General features: G+C 41.5%; 2 protein-coding genes and 1 non-coding gene across 6 annotated transcripts in view; all 3 read right to left on the reverse strand.

Moving 5' to 3' along the window:
- Positions 1-6,753: 6,753 nt before the first annotated feature.
- On the reverse strand, positions 6,754-10,806 carry LOC129834862 (40S ribosomal protein S17-like). The gene is made up of 5 exons (XM_055900196.1): positions 10,736-10,806; positions 9,781-9,932; positions 7,947-8,052; positions 7,376-7,441; positions 6,754-6,873 (listed from the first exon to the last, which is right to left on the reverse strand). Exons 1-5 carry the CDS (start codon positions 10,736-10,738, stop codon positions 6,796-6,798), a joined length of 405 nt encoding a protein of 134 aa, XP_055756171.1. The 5' UTR covers positions 10,739-10,806; the 3' UTR covers positions 6,754-6,795.
- On the reverse strand, positions 7,529-7,656 carry LOC129834990 (small nucleolar RNA SNORA71). Its single transcript, XR_008756345.1, has one exon. It is a non-coding gene; the product is annotated as a small nucleolar RNA SNORA71 (small nucleolar RNA).
- A 931-nt stretch (positions 10,807-11,737) lies between the features above and the next one.
- Positions 11,738-20,845, reverse strand: part of LOC129834860 (casein kinase I) — a 42,202-nt gene continuing 33,094 nt past the window's right edge. For 2 of the 4 annotated variants that reach the window (XM_055900194.1, XM_055900192.1), the window contains 2 exons: positions 20,515-20,538; positions 11,738-16,122 (listed from right to left, as the gene is read on the reverse strand). In XM_055900194.1, the coding sequence (XP_055756169.1) occupies positions 16,068-16,122; positions 20,515-20,538 (79 nt within the window). In that variant the 3' untranslated portion in view covers positions 11,738-16,067. The remainder of the gene's footprint in view (positions 16,123-20,514; positions 20,539-20,845) is intronic. The other 2 variants (XM_055900195.1, XM_055900193.1) reach the window with 1 other exon arrangement.

A 20,845-nucleotide genomic window follows, 5' to 3' on the forward strand; every position in this document is an offset into this window, starting at 1 on the left:
CCTGTTGCTTCTGGTCTTACTTGTAAACTAAAATCTTGTGGTGATTTCCATGAATGTGTGCATAGCTCTTGGATGATATGACCTTAGAAATAAGTAGATTTAAAGGGATGGAGCACTTTTTTGAAGTTCTCTTTTTCAAGGCAATCATTTACCTCAGATCACCACCCCAGCTGTCATGATGCAAGTAGCGTAACAATGAGCCATTACAAGCTGAAGGAGAGCCGCACACTGTAGGAGCTCAGATGCAATAATTTAATAACCAACGTTTTGACAGACAAGAGGTTTTCATCAGGTACCACAATGATTGCCTTCAAAGTTTGCATACCCCTTATTCCACATTCTTTTGGTTAAGTAGATTCTCGGCCTCCCAAGTGGCGCAGTGCTAGCTGTGCCACTAGAGATTCTGGGTTTGAGTCCAGGCTCTGTCGCAGCCGGCCACGACTGGGAGACCCATGTCAAGAAGCAGTGTGGTTGGGTTGTTTCGGAGGATGCACGGCTCTCGACCTTCCCCTCACCCAAGTCCGGGAGTTGCAGCAATGAGACAAGACTAACTACCAATTGGATACCACAAAGGGGTAAAAAAAAAAGTAGATTCTCACCCATCTACACACTACCTCATAATGACATTGAATATGTTTGTACATTTATTAATTGAAATATAGATATCTTACATGTGTTCACACCATTGAGTCAATACTTTGTAGAAGCACCTTTGGCAGCAACTACAGCGTTGAGGGTTCTTGGGTATGTAATTCGCTTTGCACATCTGGATTTGGGATTTCTTACAATTTTCTCAAGCTCTTAAATTCTATGGAGTGGTGGTGAATGATAATCTTTCAGATTTTTCAATGTTATTCAAGTCTGGGCTTTGGCTGGGGCTCTTGGACTTTCACATTTTGTTGCCTTGGTTGTATGTTTGTCATTGTTCCGGGAACGTAAATCTTCGCACCAGTCGGTCATTTTGCACTCTGAAGCAGCTTCAAGTCAGGGATTTGGCTCATTGTTCCCTTTGTCCGTACCAGTCCCTGCTGCAGAAAAGCATCCCCATAGCATGATGCTGCCACCACCATACTTAGGGTTGGGATCTTGTTAGATCGGTGAGCTGTGTAGTAGCGGTGCGTGGGTAAAATCACTGAGGAAGCAAAGCCCCCCCCCCCCCCAAAAGCCATATAATCGGTGTTGTGATGATTGCGTTTGCGTGAACCTATTAGTTCATATGCCTTGCGACCGTGGTATATGCCTCTAATGCCAGCGATGTGGCAGAATACATTTCAACCAGCTTTGTTTTAACAACAAAACCGGATAGCAACCTCTGTTCAGTGTAGTCCACAAAGCAGATTGCATGTATAGTAAGAGTTACATGACCTACAGCATGGTCAAGCAAGTTAATGTGACATTTTCGGACCACTAAACAACTTGAATTAGAATGAGTTACTGCAAGTCTCAAAAAACAGGAGCTTCCATCACCATTTCAACATAAATCAGTCTAATAGTGACAAGTAAAAGATACCGTAAACTATTTAGTCTAATCAACGTAAGCTAAATGTGTCTGTCCATGGTTGATTTCAGTTCATGCAAGTAGAAAAACATGACCCACCCTACTTGTAGAGAAACGCCAATGCCATGGCTAAACGGTTTATCACTGTCATACAGTACACAATTATTTTTATTTGTCCTAGGCTACCTGTCTATTGTTGCGCCTAACCAATTTAGCGGGTAATCTTTCAGGAATATAATTACATTTCAGTAAAAATTGAAGACCTCCCAACTTATTAAACATTATTTGGAATGAAATACCATATTGATTCAGTATAAATTAAACATATTTTCAACCAGTTGATCTTAAGTGTTATGTCAACAACAGTTATACACTTCCAGACCTCCTTCCTTTCTTATTAGAAAGGACTGACTTTTTTAGTTTGAGACTCATTTTTCCAGATGAAGTCAAAAAAGGTCTTATTGATCTCTTTACAAGTAGCAGGACTTGCGCGTAATGATAATGAGAGGTACACAAAACGACAGTCCCTCTGCCTTGGACAGAAGATCTCTCCCAAGAATAGAAAGATCTCTTTGTAGCCAATTATTATATATGTTTGGTTTTCTAAATTTTAGGAGAGAAATGAATGTTGGACTGTGGTTTTGACAAAAGTATTCCTAAATATTTAACAGTCCTTTACAGGAATATTTTCTATTTATCAGTCAAATAAGATTTCACACTTAGAAACCTTCCGTTTTAATCCTGATGTTATAGCATTAAGGACATGGGCGACCTGGTCTTTGTCTCCTAAGAAAAGAGTATCATCAGCAAGTTGGGAAATTTTGATTTCTTGGTTAAAAATGGTTAAGCCATATACAATTGCATTATTCAAAATATCTAGAGAAGTTCCAAAACCCAAATTAATAAAAATGGCAAAATTGGGCATCCCTGTTGTACACCTCTGTTGATACTGAAGTATTAAGGTTTAGTAACCCAACTATTAATGTCTTTGTAGAACATGCAAAAGACATTTTCACCAAATCCAAGAAGTTTAAGTGACCTAAAGAAAGATTCATGTTCAATTATGTCAAAGGCTTTACAGAAGTCCAAATATAAGACAACTGCATCAGTCAATTGCATCTGAATAATCTATAAGGTCTAAGACTAAACGAATGTTAGAGCTTTTGTGACAGCCCTTCATAAATCCTGTTTGAGTCTCATTTATAATGGTATCTATTCCTTTAATCTTTTGGCATAAACCAGAGCAATCAATTTGTAATCAATATTTAATAAAGTAATATGTCTCCAATTGTCAATGAGAGAGGGGTCTTTATCGGGCTTCGGAATCAATGAATAAAGGCCCTGTTTCATAGTGGAGACCATTTCCCCGCTTTTGATGCAATCTTGAAACATATTAAAAATCGGTTCTTCTAGTAACTCCCAAAACTGTCTATAGAATTCAACTGACAGGCCATCAGGGCCAGGTGATTTCCATTTTTTTCCATTGAATTCAGAGACTCTCTAATTTCTTCAATTGACACCGGTGAATCGCAAACTGAGTGGAAATCATCCTCAATTACAGGGACATAATTCCGAATGTGGCAAATGTAGCTTTCACAACCATCTTCCTGAAATTGAGAGATGTAACGGTTTTCATAAAAGGAATTGACAAAGGATGTTATTGTAATGGGATCTTTGCATAAAACATTGTTAATTGAGTGCAGTTATAGATTTTCTTTTGTAGTTTATTTTCAAATGCAAAAAAGTAACTAGTGTTTCTTTCCCCCTCTTCAATCCATTTTGCGCTTGACCTTACAAAGGCACCCTTTGCCAGATCCGTGTAAAGCTTTTCTAATTATAGTTGTAAAGACTTAAATAGACTTCTTCAGATAATTTATCTTTCTTTAGAAAACTGTCAAGCTTGCTCATCAACTCTTTTTCTCTAAGTGCATCAGCTCTTTGGCATGTTTAATGGCTAAAACTCTTGACTATATATCTGAAAAATTCCCATCTACTTCCATGACCCAAGTCTTTTCTTGAAAAAATATCTTTGGCTAACGATTTGATCTTTGAGAAGTGAGTTTAATTTCCAATATCCTGGAGTACCTTTTGATTTTTTAGTAGCTTGTAAATTCAGGAGAATTAAGTGGTGATCAGAAAGGGGAGCCAACTGATTATCTACATCTATAACAAATTGTAACAAAATGGGGGAAATGAGGAATAAATCCATTCTAGATTTACCTGACAGTTTTGTTGGTCCAGGTATAACCCTTAGCATCTGGATTGAAATAACGCCAGGCATCAACAGAGATCCTTGCATAATGTAGTGATGATATTGCTATTTAAGGCTTTGACTCGTTCTAGGAGGAAAACGATCAACAGATGCATCAGGTGTTTCATTAAAATACCCTCAAATAATTAGAAAAGCCTTTGAGTATTTGTTGCTTAAATCCTGTACTTTCCTGGTAAAACGGGTCTAATTTGGAGCATGTCAGTTATGTCGCTATACATTACAAATGATGAAAATAGCATTGTCAAGTTTAATGATGGACACTTTGGAGAGCGTGGCGTCTTGTTTAGTAGTCAGGGACTGGATTGCAGAGAAGTTCAGACATGGAAATGTAATCTAAACAACACAACGAGATGCAAAATTCAAGTTCTGTCAGTGACGTATGCTCTCAATGGGATTTGACGAGTGACGCCATATCCAAGATGGTTTTCCATGACTTTTTTTTGATGCCCTAGGACCATTCATAGTTGAGCTCGCTCACTTTAGCTCCATGCTGATTGGCAAAAAAATAATAATTGTCAAGTGAGGCCAGATCCTCGCTGGCTTCCCTTGCCTTCAATGTTATAGGTGGCAACAATGTCAGACTCGTTTGTCTCTTCCTTTAGGCCAGCTATCTGATCGCGTGGCACTTCTTCTCTCGCTCTGATGCTTTCTCCTGTGAGATATTCAGCCTCTTGTGAATTGAAGGAAAATGATGAAAAAGAGCAAAGTTACATTTTATTTTTATTTGTAAATTTTCGGGGAAGCCTGGCATCACTTGGTATCCATGACTACTACACAAGAGCTTTGCATTGAGGCCTAAGTGTTACATTGCTAGTCTCAGACCAGTCTTTTGCCTTATGAGCTGTCTTTCATGTGCCTTTTTGCAAACCAAGCGTGTGGTCATGTGCCTTTTTCTCAGGAGTGACTTGTCTGGTCACTCTCCCATCAAGCCCAGATTGGGCAAGTGCTGTAGACTTGTTCTCCCATCTCAGCCAAGGAACTCTGTAGTGTTGTCATTGGGTTGTTGGTTACCTCACTGACAAAGATCCTCCTTGCCCGGTTGCTCAGTTTGGTTGGACGGCTAGGCAGTCCGAGTAGTTCTATTTTTTTTCTTCAATTTCCCAATTATGGAGAACACTGCTCTTGGAAACTTTCAACAACAGAAATTGTTTTATACCTTTCCCCAGATATGACTAATCACAATTCTCTCAGATCTAGGGACTTGGACTTCACTGTAGTTTCTGCTCTGACATGCGCTGTCAACTGTGGGACCTTATACTGTACAGACAGGTGTTACTTTCTAAACCATGTCAAAACAATTGCATTGGCTACAGGTGGAATCCAATCAAGTTGTAGAAACAGCTCAACTATGATCAAAGGAAATTGGATGCTCAATTTGGAGTGTCATAGTAAAGGGGTGTGAATATATTTCTGAAAACGTTTTCACTGTCATTATTAGTGTGTAGATGGGTGAGGGGAAACTTAATTTAATTCAGGCTGTAACAATGTGGATTAAGTCTGAAGGCCCATCCTCTTCTAGATAATGAGATGGATCCTCTGACGGTGTTTTCACAGTCCTCTTCAGAGGACTGAGATCAGTTCTTTTAAAGTGAACTCTTGAGGGGGATTTTTTTGGGGGAAAATAGCTGTTCTCTGTATTCACACTGCCCTTGACATTGAATTAGGACTCTACTCTTTTGCCAGTTCAATTTTTTTTTTTTAGGGCAGTCCTCTTTGCATTCACACTGCTATGTTTAGAAAGGAACATCCACTCGTGGTTTTTACAAAGTGCAGGTCAAGTCATTCCATCAGAACGTGTTATCGGACAGCTATATATAAACCTACTTATATGTTGCATGCTAATAGATTCCAATCAGAAGATACTATTAACATTGGCAACAATAAATAGAATAACTGCAGATGCTGTAATTTGGGTATACAATTTTCAATCTAGGCTACTGCCCCTTTAAGAGCTAGAATTGATTTTGTAGCCTGTTCTGATTCTCACCAAATATGTTGTCTTCTCACACTATTCAAACCCCACAATCTAATCAGCTTGTAGCTCTCAGCCAATAGATCAAATATTCAAACCATTTTGGCCAACAATTCTGAGTGTGAGGGGAAGCAGTGTTGTAGTAGTCTATTCCCACACCACCCACTGACAAGCCAACCTGGTGAGCTTTGTGTTCACATTGCCCTAAAAAAGCAAACCGAACTCGAGATGGTCTCAGTTCGGTTAACTTTTGAGAGGTCTGAGTTCCACTGGACAAAAAAAATTAAGGGAACAGGCAGAGTTCACAAATTGTCTGAAAGGGACCCAGTGTGAAAACACCCTTAGGCAGGTAGTGTGATTGTTTAAGCCTGGGATTCAATCCGATCACAGGTAATAGACATTGCAGCTTTTAGGTAATGTAACCACGGTAAACGCTGCATAGTTCAATTGGAAATTGCCTGTAAAAGCTCCGTCTGTTACCCACAATCGGATTGCATCCTGACCCCTAGGGCTGTATTCAATCAGATCCGCTTTAGCCGACATCCACATAGCGGTTGTTTTGGCGGTGTCGGAAGTGGAACTGCTTTAGAGCTGTCAAATCCACAAGCGGCTCCTGGCATTACACCGTACGGAGTCGAATTAACAGAGATCCCATGAATCCTAATTTTCAATGTGAGTAATTACTTCTATGTATCCTACACTTTCTCGTTCTGAACTTTACGACAGTGGGGCGAAGCGTGACGATTGCAAGAGCAGCTGCTCAATGATTTGACGGCTCCAACACAATTCTTCCATTATGAGTCATTTAACAGACACTTATCCTGAGCATAATAATTTGTTTTCCCTTTTCATACTAGTCCTGTGTGGGAATCAAACCCACAACCCTGGCATGCACCATGCTCTACCAACTGAACCAGCAATAGCAGACCTCCCTTGTGGCTAACATTTGTTCTGATTGAATCCCAGCCTTAGTAAGATATTGTGACCTTGCAAAAGAGACCGCTACAATGCTTCCTTTCCACTTCTCTTTATTGACAGAGATATGAAACGTGTCTAAACTCCCCTGGGTGTTTTGAAGTTCATTCCAACGGTAGGCTGGGTGACCTGCAGGTTCGACAGGTTGCCGAAGTCCTAACAGAGGAAAGATTTCAGATTTAGTCAAACAATTCCTCACCTAGCTCTAATGAGCATTACATTCTGAGGTCCATCATAGGAAGGTAACACTGACTGTGCACAGCAAAGACGGGAAAGCTTTCCAGTGCTCTACTTAGTATTGGGAAAGCTACCAATTACTTGGCAGCAGAAGAAGTTGAGCTACAGTAATACAGAGCAATATTAGACACTATCAGAGAAACAGTGCTTAACTAAAGTAGCTCACATCAAAACTACAGTGTGAATAATAATCTGATAGATGCATTTCTATTGGCCACAGACGATCTTGTAGTGGTGTTAACTCAGCTACAACAGAAAATTCAGAAAAAGTAGTTTTTAGGTCAGCGTGTTTACATTCTGCTCTGTTAAGTTATGCCCAGTGTGAGATAGGAGGCTACATCATTGCTGGATGAAGTTAGAGTACTCAAACCACACATCTCGTTTAGGCAGTGAGATCTGAGAGGGAAGGTTTTGAACATACCAACAGCTTCAGCATCTCCTTGGTGTCGGGATCCACCTCAATGATCTCCTGGTCCAGAGCAGACACCTACAGACACAAAGACCATCAGCTTTACAGTGGATCTCATAGGAACCTATCAGGAGCCAGTGTTCTCAAGATAGACCCGAGCACGAGTGTCTGAAAGATACAGGGTTTGAGAGGGATAGACGGCCCAACAAACACAGGGAAAATCTGTCAGTTCCATCTTCCTGCATTATCAATGACCTGGCAACAACCATGCCACAGCCACTTTCGATACAGGTAGGCACCAAATTACAACCTTATAGATATCATCACAATCAGCAAGGACATTTCTCAAGTTCTGAAGCAAGATGAAGGACCAAACTGCAAGGTAAATCTGAGCCATATATTCAGAGAGTTGGGCCAACTGCTCTTAATTGTAGACATTGTAAGATAGTATTGTTTAAACATCCCTCATGTAATATTATTAAAGCAGAGGCTAACGTGGCTACCATAGAATGTTGTCAATGCATCTTAACGCAGAAATCTAAATGCACGGCTCAGAGGTAAACCACCGAGGAACCCCACTGACCTCTGGGACATAGTTGTCCCTCCTCTCCCTCTCCTCCTCCTGCAGCTTGATGGAGATGCCTCTGACGGGGCCCCTCTGGATACGCTTCATCAGATGGGTCACATACCTAGGGAGGGGACACACATGGGAGAATATGGACCATATAAAAGGGGCATTTTACACAGACAATACAGTGAGATTTGGGCTCATATTTGACTCTATTTATGCGTGGGAAAAGATTTCCTAAATAAAAAAATCACTCTGGTGATTTATGTCCAACAATGACAGAGATAAGCACTTGAGGGTGTACTGTACACAGAACAGTATAGAGTAGACGGAGGTCAGTAAACCAGCGCATAGATTTAAGCATGTTTTTTATTTAACAATGCAAGTCAGTTAAGAACAAATTCTTATTTACAATGACGGTCTACCAAAAAACAAAGGGATGGGGGCTAGGATTAAAAATAAAAATATAGGACAAAACACACATCACGACAACACTACATAAAGAGACCTAAGACGACAACACAGCTTAACTCCTGGCCTTGAAAACAATACAACATCTGACTCTAATAATCCCTTAATCATAGTTTGACGAGTGACATAACTAAGACCGAGTCCGTAAAACAACCTGAACATGTTTCATGATGTTTGATTAGACAGGGAGGCGTTGCAGTGGTTTACTGACATTGTATCAATCAGCTTTGAAAATGATCGGATGTGAAAAAGACCAATTAGTGGCAAAAAGATCAGAATTGGCTTGCCCAAGTGGGCACCGATCGACACTACAATTTGAGCGTCTCTTTCCAATCCCTTTTATTGGTACGTGGCAAAGATCACTGACTATGGTCAACAACCACTAGGTCTACACCTACAGCACAGGGACAGTTCTCAAGCAGATGAGGAATGAGGCACAGGGCCTCATGTTGTCCAGACAACCTCTCACCCCTGAAGCAGGCTGGGTCAATTTATTTGAGAAATAAATTTGAGAAAACAAACAAAACAATGCCACAAACACTCAGATAATCAGAATTTTACCTACTTGTATATTTTCAACAAGAAAAAAGCCAATTTCTGCATGATGGCTCAGGAAGCAAATAACCTACATTGGGATCAGACAATTATTAAATGTGCAACAAGCCCAATATTGAAACACCACTGGTCTACAGTCAGGCCAAATATCTCCGACTTTGACATGGAGACTAGAGGTCAACGGTCATTGAGAATGAACTGAGCACAAGTGTTCAACTATTGAGCCAATACTAGTCCTTTAAATAATAGGACTATACTTTTAACACCTTAAACCGCTGAACAACCAATGTGAACAAATGTACAGGAACACAACACATCTATTACAAAGAGTTCTTCAAAGTAGTTCACAACGAGTATATTATGTTTAAGATATCCATGCAGGAACTGAATCCACAACCTTGACATTGCCAGCGTCACGCTCCAGCTCCAACCAACTGAACCAAGAATAGGAGCTTACCCTTTCTTTACATTATTCTGTCTGTAAGACAAAGCAAAAAAAGCCCCTGATTTAACAGACAGGAATGTTGGACGTGGAGCTAAGAAGCCTGCCGTGGTTCAGCAACACAAGCTCCTTGAAGCAACAAAATAGTAAACCTTCATTTGGTCAGACTTGCACCCTTCTAAAAGTACTGAGCGTAGCCGTACTGCACTGGCCTGGTTATGGATACGCCACAGACGCTGGAACCATGCTGGAAACTACAATGTGTTAAGAAAATATCTGAGCAAGCACAGTATGATTTGGGTCAGCACGATCATGTGACAGAGGTATTGGGTGGTCTGAGGCCTGAAAGTGACCCAAGCTTGTATTGGTGCATTCACTCACCCAGAAATCTTGTTGCGCAGCTTCTTGCTGGGGATGATGGCTATCTCCTCACACACCCTCTTGTTGACGTGGAAGTCACTGCCCAGCCGGGTGTAGTACTTCTCAATGATGACCCTGGCGGCCTTTTTTACCGTCTTGGTCCTGACTCGTCCCTGTTGGGAAGACAATCAGCTTGTCAACGGCAGAATCTCACCAGTTTCTTTAGACAATACCTCTAAATTGCCAACATTCTCTCACATATCTGTAATTACTAAGCAATATCACTGCAATTATTCATGTTCACTTGGAATTGTTTCAACCTCTGACAACGTGTAGCTTAATGCAAACTAGCCGCACAAAGCACTACAGGAACAATATTCAACAGAATATGCATAGCTAGTTAGCTAGATGCATAGTGCCAACTGTTTCTTCTTGACAGCAGAGAGCTAGAACTCCTTGAGTGACAAGTAACTGAATTTGACATCAACCAACATTAATTCCTGGCTGGCTAGCAGACCACCACAAGACCATTGACATAAAATAACTTTAGTTAACTACACTGGTCTGGATGGCAAGATAGCTAGCTAAGCAGCTAGTTAACTAATAGCATTTCTAGCTAAACAATCTTAGCTATATCCGGCTAACTCATTCTTACCAGACGCGAGGAACAGCTGAACTACGTACTACACGACCCGTAAACACAACTAGCCAGCTAGTTGATATAGTGGTCCGCTCGATAGCAGACCAGTGACAAGATCTTGTGCTAGCTACCGGCAAGCTAGCTTGCTACATTCACAACATAGCTAGGGAAACGATACAATAAACTGGTAAATAAAATGCAACAAATCACAAATAAATATCTGTGAAAATGTGTCGTATTTGAATTAATAGTTGATATGCTTGTAGACGTGTCTGGAACTGATAAAAGGCAAGGATTGAACAGATTGTGATGTATTCAATTTGGTAAAATACCCACCATGTTGGCTTGGGCTGGCGGAAAAGAACTGGGGAAGTTGTGACCGGAAGTTTATCTACGAAGCAGGAAGAAAATGCTGCAGACATTTGTTTTTGTAGCTTTGCAACACTGCCCGCTACTGGTTGTCTACCTTTGACACACTAAAAACATTTGGTGCATTGAATTTTATACAAAAGGTACTGATCCAGTCCACTTCGTAGTACAATAGGCTCCCGAGTGGCACCTCTAGCATCTCAGTGCTAGAGGTGCTACTACAAGACCCTGTTTCGATTCCGGACAGTATCACAACCGGCCGTTAACGCCAGTCCCATAGGGCGGCGCACGATTGGCACAGCGTCGTCCGGGTTAGGGGAGGATTTGGCAGCGGTAGGACGTCATTGTAAAATAATCATTTGTTCTTAACCGACTTGCCTGGGTTAAATTACATTAAAACAAATTTGATTTAAGATTCACTAAGTGTAACAAGGTATTCTTACTGGTGTGGAAGAAGTAGGCTGGCTATACATTATGTTCAACGTTTTGTCAACACTTATTACGTGAATCACATAAGGTTGTTTCCTCACGTTTAGGCCTACATAGCATGACATTGCAGGAACTTTTGCAAAAATGTATTGTATTAAATTATACAGTTTAGTAGTAATGTATGATCAAGGGTACGGCCCACGAAACCTTGAAAACTGAAGCAGTGCAGCTGCAACCTAGCAGGGAAAAGTCACAGGGAGATCAATTGTGAGTCCTCTCTCCTCGCCTCCTCAAACCCCATTGAAGAAAGTCGGAGGGGATGAACTCTGGCCCGCTCTCATCCAATAGGTTTTAGAGGAGACGAGAGGATGTAAGGATACCCAATTGAGATTCTTCCATAGGTTGAACGTGACCTGAGAAGATGTGACCATAAAAATATCATTTTCTATGGGTGACATGCTTTCTCAGCAATTCTAAGATGGCTCATTATAATGTAATGTGACACTGTACGGGAATAAAAACAGACCCATACTCACAAGAAAAGGTTAAGAGATTTTTTTTTTTATTTTTACCAAAAAAAAGGGTGCAAACTTGTGTTTCCCCTTTAAAGCGTGGAGGGAATAAAAAGTGAATTTGTAAGGATACATGTGACACGTCTCACATGAATCCCTAGGAAAATAGGCCTTTCAGATAAAAAATCTGGTCATTTATCTTTCTGTACTTAAAAATTTAATTATAATAAAAAGAAAGAAATCAAAAGATGGGTCCTTCATTCATGAAGCCCTTAACTAGGGTAAACCATTCAAATAGATTTGAAGTAACATTCATATTTCATCACAATATTCATAATACAGTTGTAGGATTCATTTCTTAAATCATAGCTTTGAAAATAATTGCCAGAGCAAGAGTAGGGGGATAAACTTGTGGTACTGTACAATTCTACTTTCCACAGTTTGAAAGAAAAAAATCTTTATATTCTTTAACAGAATCCAACTGACAAAAACAAAAAAATATATAATGGTGAACTCTGTAAAACTTAAAAGAATTAAAACATTGCAGTCATGTGTCACACCCAACTTCTCTCCCAGGCATATTATACAACCAACCCAAGACAACTCTACAGTACAACGACAGGAAGAAAGTGCCAGAGAACCCCCCTCCCCCCAAAAAAGACTCGCCATCTCTTTCCATTCATTCTCCTCTACGCTGCTATAAGGATTTACATGCCATTTGGACATGCAGGAAATAAAATGGTGATTAACACAAGACACAAGTCAATTGAAAGCAATGAGGTCTGACTGACAGGCAAGGTGTAGTACTGTATAAGCAATGACACCTGAAATTGGAATGTGCTCTGGGTAGGACTTATCAAGCCAATGGGAGGACTTTGTAGAGCTCCATTATGGCCAGAGAGAATAACTTTGTACAGGTGGCTTAGCTTCATACATCCACCCCAGGAAGCCTTGCCATTAAAACAGGCAGACATCTGCTCCAGATAAGCCATGCAAATACACACTATAGCAAATATCCCTCATTCTAGACAGGCCGTGGAAAGGCTTGAGGAAACTAGAATGCACATATCAATTTGTAGTATTCATGTTGATCAGCTGTAAAGCCAAAATTGCAGGAAGGAAATGAATTTCAACAGTGATACAACACCTGCATTAAGACCCCTGTTAACAGTAGGATACAGATACATCAAAGTATACAAGTGACGTTCCACTCCAAAATAAAACGGTCCACTGAAATGGAAATGTACGGTTGAGGAGTGAAAGTTAATTAAAACAATTAGTAATTGACAAGTGGTTCAATAATTATGGTATTACTCTCAACCACCTTAAGAACACAATATAGACTTTAAATCGCAAAGTTCTCTTTCAACATTACAGGTGGGTGAAACACCTGTAGGTGGGTGAAACAACCAACTGAGCCACACGTGGTCCCGTGTGGCTCAGTTGGTAGAGCATGGCGCTTGCAACGCCAGGGTTGTGGGTTCAATTCCCACGGGGGGACCAGAGTTCAATTCCCATGGGGGGACCAGGATGAATATGTATGAACTTTCCAATTTGTAAGTCGCTCTGGATAAGAGCGTCTGCTAAATGACTTAAATGTAAATGTAATAAAAAAAGGGCAGTGGGACACGAGGTGGAATTCCATCAGAGTTCTAGTTGAAACTTTCCTGGCACAGGTGACGGCGGAGGATAGTAGTCCATAGGATGGCATTAGGAACAGAAGGGACCATTCAAGGCCATTCTCTGGATGTCTGTCTCACTTGATTCAACAATACCTTACACTTTCAAAGTGAACTGGTATGTAACTGTAATGGCTAGTCTACTGTGGGTCAATTAAAAGTAGTGCTTCTCAAAACATCCTCAGGAGACAGCCAGAGGATGCACATTATTGTTCCAGCCCTGCACTAACACACAATGACTCCAATATTCACAGAGTTAGTGATTGGCTGACTGAGGTGTTATCGCTGGGCTACAACACCCCACCCCGAGAAGACTGAGCAACACTGGATTGAAGTCCTGACAGAAAAGCCTTCATACACCCAGCAGGTGGAGCCATTCTGCTGACATGCTTGACATGAACCCCTGACCCTGTTGTGCAGCAGCGACTGATGTCCCTGAACAACAGACTGCCAATCCAACCCTAGGCTAAACCACGAACCCAGAGACATCCAACAGAGGCAAGCTGGACAGCAATGCCAAATCCCTCCCTCAAAACACCCATTCAAGAGGCACTATGAGGAATACCCGTCATTCAAAAACACCTTTTCCTCACCAGTCGTACTGACCTCTAAAATGTAAAAGACAACAGAAGTCCAATAGATGTATCATATTCAGGTACTCTCAACACAATAACTTAGACCCCAGAGGAACTAGTTCAAGTCACAATGGTGGGAAAAAAGAAAACATAAAAATATACAATATCATTATGTACATACAAGCATGCCTGCTCATAGAGGTCTGTTGAGCCGGTTGGCGTCCCCTCAGGCATTGTGCCTCCATATGGGACGACCAACCTGGGTCATGTTCAGCAGGGAGAAAAAAAGTTTCCAAAACGGAGGAGGTACTACCTGACCTTGTACAATAACAGTTTATTGAGTACAGTTGCAAAACGTTTGGCAACAGTGTGCCCTACTGAACACAACCATGGTCACCAGGACATCAGTATCCAACACCCCACCAGGAGGCGACATCACATCATACATTAATGTCTAGGGTGTGTATGCCTGTGTGGGTTTACATACGTCATGGCACTGGGGTTAAACAAGGAGGGGGGGGGGGGGGGTTAAAGCCAGAATTGTTTAAGTGTATTGTTAGAACAGAACTAGCACACAAGGCCAAGCTACAATTAAGTATATTGAGCACATCCATCAATACAGTACGGGGAAAGCAAGGTCTTAGGTCAATAACAGTGGGTCAACAAATGTAGTGCAGTCAAAAGTCTAGCTTTTTGTCCCTCTGTCCGTTTCTCATACTTCATGGCTATTTGAAAGAGAAAAATACATTTGCTCACATTTGAAATTCACATTAGCTATATATTTAACAAAAAATCTACATAATTACATAAAACCCAAAAGTCACTCCTATTGAATTAATGCTGTGAAGAGGATAGGCATGGTGACATTGTCGACGTCCAGTTTGTTGGTTCAAGGCAATCCTCCATGACACTTGCAAGGAAAAACAAAGGGATATTGAAAAAAACACCATATAGACAGATTTTCACCAGGTACTACTTCTTAATATCATTTTGAGGCAATCCCATGTTTTCCATTTGGGACTTGGCATTTGGGATCAATCATCATTAATGGTCTCACAGATGATGCTTTGCAGCACAGGGAAAATACACTGGAAACAGAGGGGCAGAAAATGTGAAAGAGCATTCCCCCAAAGACACAGAACATGAGATCATTGTAAGAGACCAGGGGCTTACACAGTGTGTTGCACCGTTATGAACATTGCAGATAGAGACTGAACGCACAAAGCTGACATGGCACTAAAATTTACATGACGGTTCACTGACAAACATCCAAATTAACCTTAAGTGTTGCCCCTAGTCGACATTATTTCTGAACCACCTATTCTACAGATACTGTACCACCAGTGGGGAACTGAACTCCACATTGGGTGGTATGTTATGTCATTACATTAAGCAGGGACCATAGATATCCTCTCAGTATGGAGAGCCTGGCCTCTTGTGTCACCCTCTCCTGGCTCTGTGGGGTGCTGGTTTGTTTAAGGCATTGGACAGTAGCAGTAAAGACGACACTCAAGCCACCACCTCCCTCTCTTCTCTCCTTAGCGTGCAGTGTGAAGGAAAGCCCACTCGGTTGCTACCATGTGGACATTGTTACGCTGAAGTCCAAAGCGTTTATAGAAGTGTATCAGTTCCAACTGATATTGGTCCATTATTTACATGTAGTCAGTCAGTAGCCAACAAGCTTTCCTCTCCCAGGACTTGTCCCATCTACTAAATTCTCACATAGACATTTAACTTCCCGCCCATACATTCAGTGTGTGTTTATGAAAGAGCAGGAGGCTGACAGACAGTCTGTTGTGTTTCCATTGTCCAGCTCATCAATCAAGCTTAAACTAATTGCAAAAGCCAAGATCCCAATCCCGGCAACAACGGGGCCCGCCAAATATTCCCAAGCATCGTGGAGGAAAAACGACTCAATTCAAAAAGGAATTCCCATCGACAAACAGCCACACTTGTTTGTGTTTGTGTGTATGTGTGTGTGCGCGCACATCGCCTCTCATCACTCTCCCGTGGTCTTCTTCGTTGGTCTGAATGGGACTTCATTGATTTTCTCGATTAAGAACCTTATCGAGCAAGACTTTGAGCGATCTAGGCGTGCTGCTGATCATTTGTGTCGCGGGGTGTTCTTCTTCCGTTTTCTTTTGAAGAAGCAACAGCACCTTTAGATGGGGAGAGAGACTGGTTAGAGGCAAGCCAAAACCGGATACAATGACTGGGTCATGTCCATTAGGCACCAAACGGAAGAAAACAGACTAAAGCAGTGATGGGTCTAACCTAAACTTGTCCAAAATTTTGTTTTAAAACGTGCCCGAATGAACACCACCCTGGTAAACTGTTAAAGTGAGAAGTAATTTCATTTCAACATCTAGAGGACAAGAGGAGAAATGTGTTACACACTAGCTGTGTTTACACAGGCAGCCCAATTCTGATCTTTTGCCCATTTATTGGCAAAATATCTGATCTGATTGGTCAAAAGACCAATTAGTGGCAAAAGATCAGAATTGGGCTACCTGTGTAAAGGCAGCCAATGACCATCAGTGTACACAGATTATACTGGCCTCAAGGGTTAGCAACAATAGCCAGGTCCCATGCCTGTATGTGCCGTCTTCTGACTAGCCTTGCCATGCCTGTATGTGCTGTCTTCTGACTAGCCTTGCCTGAATGGAACACTGGAAATGGCATCGCTAGACAGAGGAACTGACCTGAAGCCAGGTTACAAGAACATAGATGAGTAAATGGATGCCATGAGATGTTAATTTGTTAGATCCGTTCCTTCTAACCAACATCAGAACACCTCTAGGAGTAGAATCAACATGAAGAGACTGACTCGGGGCATTAGAATAAATAAGAACTACGGCGATGGTAGAAGAAAAACACATTATACCAAGATCCCTGACAGAGTGGAGTCAAAACAGTTCTAAGAAGAACCTACAGAGGGCATCTGAGGTAAAAGGACAAGTGTGTTTAGTACAGTGGTGTGATTAACAACAGTGGTGGAGACACAGAGCACAGGACAGAGTGAGCCTAATGAGATGATTATTACAGCATGCAGCGAGTGGCCATAGGTCAGCCACTGCTCTACAAACAACACAGTGACTGGCTACAAAGAAAATACAAGGATGTCTTTTTAAAAGGCACAGCTTTGAGATGAACCCTAAGGAAGTCATTTGCTATTCTCAGGTGCCCTGTCAGTAGATTTTAGTAAATATTTAAGGTGCCCTGCTAGCTAGTAGGTTTTAGTAAATATTTAAGGTGCCCTGCTAGCTAGTAGGTTTTAGTAAATATTTAAGGTGCCCTGCTAGCTAGTAGGTTTTAGTAAATATTTAAGGTGCCCTGCTAGCTAGTAGGTTTTATTAAATATTTAAGGTGCCCTGCTAGCTAGTAGGTTTTATTAAATATTTAAGGTGCCCTGCTAGCTAGTAGGTTTTAGTAAATATTTAAGGTGCCCTGCTAGCCAGTAGGTTTTAGTAAATATTTAAGGTGCCCTGCTAGCTACTAGGTTTTAGTAAATATTAAACAAGTTGCCCTGCTAGCTAGTAGGTTTTAGTAAATATGTAAGGTGCCCTGCTAGCTAGTAGGTTTTAGTAAATATTAAAAAAGGTGCCCTGCTAGCTAGTAGGTTTTAGTAAATATTTAAGGTGCCCTGCTAGCTAGTAGGTTTTAGTAAATATTAAAAAAGGTGCCCTGCTAGCTAGTAGGTTTTAGTAAATATTTAAGGTGCCCTGCTAGCTACTAGGTTTTAGTAAATATTAAACAAGTTGCCCTGCTAGCTAGTAGGTTTTAGTAAATATTAAAAAAGGTGTCCTGCTAGCTAGTAGGTTTTAGTAAATATTAAACAAGTTGCCATGCTAGCTAGTAGGTTTTATTAAATATTTAAGGTGCCCTGCTAGCTAGTAGGTTTTAGTAAATATGTAAGGTGCCCTGCTAGCTAGTAGGTTTTAGTAAATATTAAAAAAGGTGCCCTGCTAGCTAGTAGGTTTTAGTAAATATTTAAGGTGCCCTGCTAGCTAGTAGGTTTTAGTAAATATTAAAAAAGGTGCCCTGCTAGCTAGTAGGTTTTAGTAAATATTTAAGGTGCCCTGCTAGCTACTAGGTTTTAGTAAATATTAAACAAGTTGCCCTGCTAGCTAGTAGGTTTTAGTAAATATTAAAAAAGGTGTCCTGCTAGCTAGTAGGTTTTAGTAAATATTAAACAAGTTGCCATGCTAGCTAGTAGGTTTTATTAAATATTTAAGGTGCCCTGCTAGCTAGTAGGTTTTAGTAAATATTTAAGGTGCCCTGCTAGCTAGTAGGTTTTAGTAGATATTAAAAGGTGCCCTGCTAACTAGTAGGTTTTAGTAAATATTAAACAAGTTGCCCTGCTAGCTAGTAGGTTTTATTAAATATTTAAGGTGCCCTGCTAGCTAGTAGGTTTTAGTAAATATTAAACAAGTTGCCCTGCTAGCTAGTAGGTTTTATTAAATATTTAAGGTGCCCTGCTAGCTAGTAGGTTTTATTAAATATTTAAGGTGCCCTGCTAGCTAGTAGGTTTTAGTAAATATTTAAGGTGCCCTGCTAGCTAGTAGGTTTTAGTAAATATTTAAGGTGCCCTGCTAACTAGTAGGTTTTAGTAAATATTAAAAAAGGTGCCCTGCTAGCTAGTAGGTTTTAGTAAATATTTAAGGCTGCCTCCATAACAGAAAACAAGGAATTGACAGCATTTCCAAATACACTGCTCAAAAAAATAAAGGGAACACTTAAACAACACAATGTAACTCCAAGTCAATCACACTTCTGTGAAATCAAACTGTCCACTTAGGAAGCAACACTGATTGACAATAAATTTCACATGCTGTTGTGCAAATGGAATAGACAAAAGGTGGAAATTATAGGCAATTAGCAAGACACCCCCAAAAAAGGAGTGATTCTGCAGGTGGTGACCACAGACCACTTCTCAGTTCCTATGCTTCCTGGCTGATGTTTTGGTCACTTTTGAATGCTGGCGGTGCTCTCACTCTAGTGGTAGCATGAGACGGAGTCTACAACCCACACAAGTGGCTCAGGTAGTGCAGTTCATCCAGGATGGCACATCAATGCGAGCTGTGGCAAAAAGGTTTGCTGTGTCTGTCAGCGTAGTGTCCAGAGCATGGAGGCGCTACCAGGAGACAGGCCAGTACATCAGGAGACGTGGAGGAGGCCGTAGGAGGGCAACAACCCAGCAGCAGGACCGCTACCTCCGCCTTTGTGCAAGGAGGTGCACTGCCAGAGCCCTGCAAAATGACCTCCAGCAGGCCACAAATGTGCATGTGTCAGCATATGGTCTCACAAGGGGTCTGAGGATCTCATCTCGGTACCTAATGGCAGTCAGGCTACCTCTGGCAAGCACATGGAGGGCTGTGCGGCCCCACACCATGACTGACCCATCGCCAAACCGGTCATGCTGGAGGATGTTGCAGGCAGCAGAACGTTCTCCACGGCGTCTCCAGACTCTGTCACGTCTGTCACATGTGCTCATGTGCTCAGTGTGAACCTGCTTTCATCTGTGAAGAGCACAGGGCGCCAGTGGCGAATTTGCCAATCTTGGTGTTCTCTGGCAAATGCCAAACGTCCTGCACGGTGTTGGGCTGTAAGCACAACCCCCACCTGTGGACGTCGGGCCCTCATACCACCCTCATGGAGTCTGTTTCTGACCGTTTGAGCAGACACATGCACATTTGTGGCCTGCTGGAGGTCATTTTGCAGGGCGCTGGCAGTGCACCTCCTTGCACAAAGGCTGGGTTGTTGCCCTCCTACGGCCTCCTCCACGTCTCCTGATGTACTGGCCTGTCTCCTGGTAGCGCCTCCATGCTCTGGACACTACGCTGACAGACACAGCAAACCTTTTTGCCACAGCTCGCATTGATGTGCCATCCTGGATGAACTGCACTACCTGAGCCACTTGTGTGGGTTGTAGACTCCGTCTCATGCTACCACTAGAGTGAGAGCACCGCCAGCATTCAAAAGTGACCAAAACATCAGCCAGGAAGCATAGGAACTGAGAAGTGGTCTGTGGTCACCACCTGCAGAATCACTCCTTTTTTGGGGGTGTCTTGCTAATTGCCTATAATTTCCACCTTTTGTCTATTCCATTTGCACAACAGCATGTGAAATTTATTGTCAATCAGTGTTGCTTCCTAAGTGGACAGTTTGATTTCACAGAAGTGTGATTGACTTGGAGTTACATTGTGTTGTTTAAGTGTTCCCTTTATTTTTTTGAGCAGTGTATATATACTTTTTTTACAGAAAGAACTCAATAGCCTATATTAAAGTCAATGTATGAAAAGCACAGTTTTATTTAAAGAATGATATCATTAGATATTACCTAACCCATAGATTTGCATGAAAATGATTTTTATAACCCACTGGCCTATATCAGTAGTGGACATATGGATCACTCTTTTTAATCTGTTTTTCACAGTATAAGAGCAGGGTCCCTTCACAGTGTGTACTAGTCAACTACACTAGCAGCCTAGGCTGGTCCACTCCCTGTCCTGTCCCATGGGTATGGTATGGACTAGGAGAGAGGGACTCACCACAGGTTGAGCATTTTCACGCAGCTACAGAGAAGAAAGAGTGTAGAGAGAAAAGACAGATTAATACAGCAGTCGATGGGACAGACCATGCCACACACACAACATACACAAGTGGACACAGGGGGCAGGGTTCAAAAGGTTGAAGACTCAATGGCTCCGACTCTTAGGTTCTAGAGCTAACTACACCTGTTTAGTTCTAAGGACACTATTCAACTGATGTATAACCTCACTCTACTTCAACATACTGTATCACGGACGCTCATTACCACAAGCAAGACTTCCAAAATCCTTTCGGAACGGATGTAGAAAGGATTACCAGAGAGTGAGGGAG

The sequence above is a fragment of the Salvelinus fontinalis genome, chromosome 35, assembly GCF_029448725.1.
Source record: "Salvelinus fontinalis isolate EN_2023a chromosome 35, ASM2944872v1, whole genome shotgun sequence".
In the NCBI taxonomy this organism is placed as follows: Eukaryota; Metazoa; Chordata; class Actinopteri; order Salmoniformes; family Salmonidae; genus Salvelinus; species Salvelinus fontinalis.

What these genes read in the sequence shown, in the direction of transcription:
- LOC129834862 (XM_055900196.1), bottom strand. An exon ending in GGGACAACTATGTCCCAGAG is followed by an intron (nt 7,442 to 7,946) that starts GTCAGTGGGGTT and finishes TTGTGTCTGTAG; the next exon opens with GTGTCTGCTCTGGACCAGGA. An exon ending in AGGAGATGCTGAAGCTGTTG is followed by an intron (nt 6,874 to 7,375) that starts GTATGTTCAAAA and finishes TTCCTCTGTTAG; the next exon opens with GACTTCGGCAACCTGTCGAA.